Source organism: Rattus rattus, chromosome 4, assembly GCF_011064425.1.
Source record: "Rattus rattus isolate New Zealand chromosome 4, Rrattus_CSIRO_v1, whole genome shotgun sequence".
NCBI classification, from domain to species: domain Eukaryota; kingdom Metazoa; phylum Chordata; class Mammalia; order Rodentia; family Muridae; genus Rattus; species Rattus rattus.
Window position 1 is genome coordinate 129,662,302 of NC_046157.1, and position 7,959 is coordinate 129,670,260.

Consider the following 7,959-nt stretch of genomic DNA (forward strand, 5'->3'; position numbering starts at 1 on the left):
ATCTCAACATTTTATTTACAAGATGGGAGGAAAATGTGTGCTGCTTTGGTTTTTTAAGCAAGAATCATCTAGGAAGAAGGAAAGTCAGCTCAGAAAATGCCTCCATCAGATTGTCTGTAGGCGAGTCTTCACGGCATTTTTCTGAACTAGTGATGTGGGAGGCCGCAGGTGATTGTGGGCAATGTCACCCTGGTCAGGTGGTCCTGAGTTGTATAAGAAAGCAAACTGAGCAAGTCAGGGTATCAAGCCATTGTATCAAGCTGTGTTCCTCTGAGGATTCTTCCTCAGTTCTTGCCTCCAGGTTCCTGCCTTGAGTTCCTTTTATGATGGATAAAAAGTAAGGTACGATACATTCTTTCCTTCCCAAGTTGTTGTTTGTCATGAAGCTTATTCCAACAAGAGAAAAGGAAGCAGGATGAATAGCATGCTGTATGCTGACCCCTTGACTGCTTAGGAAGAACTGCATTTGTCATTTGGGTTTGCCTTATTCAACTCCACCCTTTCCCAATTTTTCCCTTCTCTTTAAAATTGGAAATAAACTTTTCATATAGTACATTGTGCTCACTTTCCCCTCCCAATGTCTTTCCACATCTGTACTGCCTCCCACCCATCCAATTCCACCCTTCTTTCCTTTTAGACAATAAACATACTAATAAACAAACCCGAATAAAACAAAGGAAACAGAGAAAACAAAAAAACAAAAGCAAAGGAGAAACACACACACACACACACCACACACACCACACACACACACCTCCTCCCATAGTCCCCCCACCACATATACACACCTCACACAGATACACACACACCTCTCACTGACACACACACAGACGCACACCCTACACACACAGACACACACATACACCTCACACACACACACCACACACACACACACACACACACACACACACACACACACCCGAATACACAAACAGACACACACCATAGAAACACAAAATTGGAAACTATACCAGATAAGAAGAAGGTAAAAACTGAGCAAACCAAACACCATCTCCACGGGTACTATTGAGTTTGTTTCATGTTGGCCATTTGTTGTTGAGCATGGGGCCTACCCTAAGTGTGGTTTATATCCTAGTAAGATATCCACTGGAGAAAACAAGTTTTTCATTTGCAAGTAGTTGTCAACTGGATGTAGCTTCGGGGTTAGGGATGTGAGCTTGTGACCATGTCCCCTCTCAGCACTAGGGCCCATCAGGCCCCTACTTGTAGAGCCCTGTGCATGCTGCTTCAGTCTCTTTGAGTTCATACCTGCATCGGTTCTGTCTGGAAGGCACTGTTTTCTTGATGTCTCTCATTTCTACTGCCTCTTACTGTCTTTTTCTTTCTTTCTCTTCTGCATAGTTTTCTGAAACCTGAAGTTTGATGAAGACGCCCCATTTAGGACTGAGTGTTCCATAGTCTTTCATTCTCTGCACATTGTTCACTCATGGGTCTCTGTTAAGCTCTCACCTCTAGGAGGAAGCTTCTCTGATGCTGGCTGAGTGAGACATTGATCTATTTGTACAGCAGAATGTTAAGGGTCATCTTACTGTTATTGTTCTTTTAGCAGAACAGTAGTGTTTTGTTTTCCCATGTGTCCCTGGCCTGTCTAGTCTTAGGTTCTTGGCCAACTGAGAAGTGTCGGGTACTGGCTTTATTTCATGGAGTTCCTAAATCCAATAAGCTGGTGGTTGGTTACTCCCACAACTTTTTTTTTTTTTTCTGAGCTGGGGGCCGAACCCAGGGCCTTGCGCTTTCTTTGCCAGCGCGCTACCCCTGAGCTAAATCCCCAACCCCCCTCCCACAACTTTTGTGGCACTATTGTACCAGCAGATCATGCATCAAGATCATCACGTATATCAAAAGGTTTGTAACTGGGTTGGTGCTTACCTTTTTTTCTAGTAGCATGCAGACTACCTTCCAGTACCATGAACACTAGTGAGTCTGCAGACCCCAACTTTTAAGTTTACATACTTTCTACTTGCCTTTTGCAAATTCGCAGATCAACCAGAACAGACTAGATTATGCTGTGGATGTTTGTCTCACTTTCTGTAGTTCCTGTAGAGAATTCCATCAGTCTATCTTCTAAACCATCACAGAAAGCACATCCAACTCACCACCTGTCTTTACACACCATGCACAAGTCAAAAAGAATGAACAATATGGTTGAATCTTAGGAATAAAATATTGAATTAGAAAGGTAAGATAGAGACTACCTGTCCCCGTCTTTTTTAAGATGGTAATTAATATAAGCAGTGTTACTCAGATGCACTGTGGCTGTACAGGAATGTGGACGTGCAGGCTAAACTCAGGGCAGTTACTGCTCATAGAAGAGGGTTAGCACGCAGCGCATAGATCTAAACTGCAGCTCATCTCTAACTTAAATGTTGATGTGCATTGCAGTTCATTGGGGGAACTCAGTAAAGCTTCTATCGTTGGTCTGAGATTCCAGTTTCTGCCTCAGCAGTAGTGAAAGGGCCTCAGAATATGTATGTCTAACTAAGTTCTTGCTGTCTCCTTCTGCTTTGGGGACCATCTTTTGAGAATCACCAACAGTACTTAAGTTAGGTGAGGGTTTATAGGTGTTTTATCCGATTTTATTATGTGCATATGTACACATATGGGGAGGCCAGTTGTGGATGAGAAAATATGCTTCGAGCCAAGGATTAATAATACAATTTTGGGTTTCTAAATTCTCTCTCGCTAAAAATTAGGATTCCATACTAAAAGCTCAGTCTTGGAAGAACTTCAAGACCATTTGAGGAGAAAATTGTGACTGGTTTTGTACAATAAAGCTGAAAGTTAACGTTTCCTTATCTGCACATCTGTGACTCGGCACTCCGATGCCTGGATGATTCTCAAATCAACCCTTAAGGCTCAGCAAAATGTTCAGACACGTTACTTCCTTTTCTCCCCTGCTTATCCTTCCCTAAAGTGCTTTAGGAAATTATTTTTCCCTTCTTTCAGATTTATTTAGATTCTGAGATAAACGCCGGATTTGTGCCTTGCTATATGACAGTTAATGGATTTGGGAAAATACCTCAATATAAAAATCTTGCCAACAAGCTCAGTCCAGAACCGATCAGTTTAGTTCAGATCCAGAACAGATCCCAACGAGTAAAACTGCACAACACTCGGGCTACGCTCTCCCTTCACCAACTGCCCTGACACGGAACCCATTAGCCGACTACTCAAAAACTCCCGCCGGCCAACGGCCCTTGCGCGCTGCAGGAAGCCTGTGGAGGCAGGCGTGGGCGAGGCTACAGGAGTCACTGCTCGTCGTTCATTGGCTTCCGCGCCGGAAGCTGCGGTGCCTCCCAGCTGCGCACGCGCCCTCTCACGTGCTTGGGAACACCGCCTTCAGTGCTGGGGCCGGCTGGCACCATGCTGCGGCAGTGCGCTCTGTGGGTGCTGACGCGCACCCGGGCCGGCCGCGGCTGTCGCCGCTACAGTTCGTGCTCGCCGAGCGCTAGTGGCGACGCTCGGGAAGCGCGGGCCTACTTCACTACACCCATCTTCTACGTGAACGCCGCGCCGCACATCGGGCACCTGTACTCCGCGCTGCTGGCCGACGCCCTGTGCCGCCACCGTTGTCTCCGAGTTCCCGGCTCTGGGTCCACGCGTTTTTCCACCGGTACGGACGAGCACGGCCTGAAGATCCAGCAGGCGGCAGCCACCGCGGGCCTGGCCCCGATCGAGCTGTGCGATCGAGTGTCTGCCCAGTTCCTGCAGCTTTTCCGGGAGGCTGGCATCTCCTCCACCGACTTTATCCGCACCACGGAGGCTCGGCACCGGGTAGCGGTGCAGCACTTCTGGGGTGTGCTGGAGGCCCGGGGTCTGCTTTACAAAGGGATCTATGAAGGGTGGTATTGCGCCTCGGATGAGTGTTTCCTGCCTGAGGCCAAGGTCACTCGGCAGGTGGGTCCGTCCGGGGATCCGTGTCATGTCTCTCTCGAGAGCGGACACCCTGTCTCCTGGACCAAGGAAGAAAATTACATTTTCAAGCTTTCTCAGTTCCGAGAACCACTCCAGCGGTGGCTTCGAAACAACCCTCAGGCGATCACACCGGAACCGTTCCACCAGGTAGTTCTTCAGTGGCTGGAGGAGGAGCTGCCTGATTTGTCCGTTTCTCGGAGGAGTAGCCATCTGCACTGGGGCATTCCAGTTCCCGGGGACGACTCGCAGACTATCTACGTGTGGCTGGATGCCCTGGTCAACTACCTCACTGTAGTTGGCTACCCGGATGCAGATTTCAAGTCTTGGTGGCCAGCAACATCTCATATTATCGGTAAGGACATTCTCAAATTTCATGCTATTTATTGGCCTGCCCTTCTCCTAGGGGCAGGGTTGAGGCCACCACATCGCATCTGTGTCCACTCGCACTGGACGGTAAGTGGCCAAAAAATGTCCAAGAGCTTGGGCAACGTGGTGGATCCCAGGACTTGCCTTGATCGCTATACTGTGGATGGCTTCCGCTACTTTCTTCTTCGGCAGGGCGTTCCCAACTGGGACTGCGACTACTATGATGAGAAGGTGGTTAAATTGCTGGACTCTGAGCTGGCAGATGCCTTAGGAGGGCTTTTAAACCGGTGCACTGCCTACAGAATAAACCCTTCTGGGACCTACCCATCTTTCTGTACTGCCTGTTTCCCCAGTGAGCCGGGGTTAATGGGGCCGTCAGTCCGTGTACAAGCAGAAGACTACGCACTTGTAAGTGCAGTGGCCACCTTACCCAAACTGGTAGCGGGCTATTATAACGACTTTCAGATCTATAAGGCTCTGGAGGCGGTATCCAGTTGTGTTCGGCAAACTAATGGCTTCGTCCAAAGGCACGCACCATGGAAATTGACCTGGGAGAGCCCTGCGGATGCTCCCTGGCTGGGTACCGTGCTTCACGTGGCCTTGGAGTGCTTGCGAGTGTTTGGAACTTTGCTTCAGCCTGTTACACCAAACTTAGCTGATAAGTTGCTGTCAAGACTGGGAGTCTCTACCACAGAGAGAAGCCTTGGAGAGCTCTACTTCCTACCTCGATTCTATGGACACCCATGCCCCTTTGAAGGGAGAAAATTGGGACCTGACACTGGGCTTTTGTTTCCCAGACTGGACCAATCCAGGACTCGGCTAGTGAAAGCCCATAGGACCTAGGAACTCAGCCCTTATGGCTGATGGTAAAAGATCAAATGTATTCTTTTTAAATTTTTCAGTAAAGTCGTGTATAAAGTGTATCAAATGAGCACATGTGTGTCCTCAAGGACCGAGTGATTCAGGTTCTTAACCCGGTTTTTCATTTCTCAGTGCGGGTAACCACTGTTGTTGTTTGCCAATGTCTCCAAGAGAAGGGTGGTTGAGAGCAGGACCGAGACACTGACACTGTTCCCTCACTGTTCCCTCTTCTTCGCCCAACCCAGGGTCCAGACTACCTCAGGGCTTCTGATCTTCAGGCTGACTTATCACAGTCCCTTCTTGAACTGAAACTAGGGTTGGAAGCTGCTTCTGTTAAACACAGAGTTTACTAGGATAGGACTTTAGGAGCCGGTTCCTAGACTAGATGATTTTTGCCCATGTTCATTTTCTAAGTTGCCTCAGTTATGATTTGTCAGCCCAGCAGTTGTGCTTTGTAATAGTACACTCCATCCAGTAGATGGCTCTGCTCTCGCACATGCAGCTCCTCGAGAGTGTCCTTTCAGAAGACAGTTATTTTCAGCTGTCTTAATTCACAGAATTTTAGAATTGTACTGTTCTTCTTAAAGAATAGCTTTGGAACCACTGCTATTTTAACAAAAAGACACTAGAATTCTAATTTTAAAACTACTAACATGACAAGTACAATAGGTTAATAAGTAAGTATGACAGGTTTGTTATATGATAAAACTATGAAGCTCTTGAGGTACACTGTGTATTACAGATAAAGTTTAGTAATGGTTACATGTTCATCTATAAAGCCCACCAAAGGGTTGTAGTGTCTTTATATTATTATCCACATACATAATTTACCTCGTGATTATTTTTGGTCACTCAGGATACATAATATAGGAATGATATATTGTAATTAGTAAATATATGTCAGTAATTTTTGTTGGTTACTTCTCTTTGAGACAAGCATTCACTGTGTAGTTTCTTATTCTCCTGCCTCCGTCTTTCAGGTGTTGGATTATGGGATGTGCCACCATGCCTGTCTTTTAACTTATTAAAGTGATTTTAAGCACCCTCTTTACACTTGTTCGGTTACACTTATTGATGGTGATGTTGAAGGGAGAATTTCAGTGTTCAGGACTGTCTGGGATTCAGGGCTGTCTCCAAGGCTTCATGAAAGAACACCCAGGGAAGATGTTACAGTGACAATAAGGGTAGTGGTTAGAATGTAGTAAATCAGCCTTAATGTCTCAAAGTAATGGGACGGCTAGGCCACAGTTTAAAATGAGCTTTACATTTTAAGTATGGCATTAAGCAGGAAGAGCTCACCATGGAGTAAACAATTGTGCTGGAAGTTTCTGCAGACTTATTCTAAGTGACACCATTTGTCTCTAGCTTGTTTTATTAAAGTGACGGATTGTAGGTTGCTAGGGAACACTGCATGGTAAGGTGAAGGACCATTTCCACAAGCTTTCCTTTTTACTCCTTATTATCATTTTGGGCCTTAGCTCATCTCAGGCCTCCACAGTTACCTGCTCAGATTAGTAGGGCAAACTTCTGGGGTACAGGGCAGTCTCAGGGCTCTAGTGATGCAAGGTAGTGTGTTTGCCAGAAAGACCGCTGGAGAACCAGTGAGATTCTAACCTCTCCTTTGGTGAGCCTTTACGGCAGTGTTGTAGTTTGTGTCATGGACCCACTGTCTTCCACAGGTGATCCTCCAATCCCTGTGGAGATTGTCTTGCTGTTGTTGGTTTTTGTAGCCTGTTATCTGTGAAGGCATTTAATTAGCTGCTATTAGACACAGATGGGAGACCAGAAAAGAGATGGCTTGATTTTTTAACAGCCAGGGCATTCAGAGTAGAAAAGTGGTAAATTGGATCCTTCTTCTGTGGTGATAAGGTCAGACAGATTTCTATAATAGGCGCAGTAGTGAGACAAATAGTCCTTTGACATTAGTGTTTGTCTTGATACAGCAGTTCAGATTGCCTAGTGGGGAATTACATTTGCTTGGAGGGATTGCCCTTCCAAGGTGATGGGATGGGGCTGTGTGTGCTTAATGTGGAGGTTTATAACCTTCCCTATTCCAGAAATGTTAAGACTTTATGTGGCATCTTTTAGGACCTTTTGCTATGAGGTCCCCACATCCCAGTACCTTTGTGACTCTTAGATACTTTGGGAGGTAGCATTACAGGAAGTGACAGCACAGATCAGGTGTTTTAAGGGGTTCACATTAGGAAGCTTTGACAGTGGGGTTGACCTAGAGCTTAGTTGTGGAGCACTTACCAAGCATGGAGGGCCCCAGGTTCAGTCCCCCATACTGCCAAACAAGTAACAGGTCTCACCTCTTCAGGCTCCTGTCCTCTGTCTACGGAGTCATGTTAGGAGCAGTAGGTAACCTTTATGTTAAACAGTATTACTGTGTATGTACTGTGAGGTATATTCTACAAACAAACTGTTAGGCACTTTACAAATTGGAAAAACCCGTGGCTAAAAAAGCAGCAAGTAGACAGTCTCTGAACTAATCTCAGTCATTTTATAAGGACTTGAGCTCCTCTGAGCTTTAGTAAGTGCAAACAGACTGTGAAGCTGCTGTGTAAGAGCATCAGCTGGAAGTTGGGCCCTGGAGCACAGACTTGTTTGATGGTTTTTTTGGTGAAGGTTCTAACAAATTGCAATAGAGTCCTTTAGCCTTAGAAGTTCTGATGCTGGAGTGGCTGTTAGTTGATCATGCAGGCTTCAAAAGACTCAAGAAGCAGACGTAGTGAGCTTATGAGATTATAGTAGGATGGCTTCCTGGAGTTGATTGCTCTGCTCCTATCTACCTAG

At 46.2% G+C, this 7,959-nt stretch overlaps 1 protein-coding gene across 1 annotated transcript; it reads left to right on the forward strand.

Moving 5' to 3' along the window:
- The first annotated feature begins 3,354 nt into the window (after positions 1-3,354).
- Mars2 (methionyl-tRNA synthetase 2, mitochondrial) lies at positions 3,355-6,214 on the forward strand. Its single transcript, XM_032901118.1, has one exon. It carries the CDS (start codon positions 3,385-3,387, stop codon positions 5,143-5,145), a length of 1,761 nt encoding a protein of 586 aa, XP_032757009.1. The 5' UTR covers positions 3,355-3,384; the 3' UTR covers positions 5,146-6,214.
- The last annotated feature ends 1,745 nt before the right edge of the window (positions 6,215-7,959 follow it).

Bases quoted from the DNA above. Each gene is read 5' to 3' on its own strand.
- Mars2 (XM_032901118.1), top strand. From the start codon at position 3,385: ATGCTGCGGCAGTGCGCTCTGTGGGTGCTGACGCGCACCCGGGCCGGC.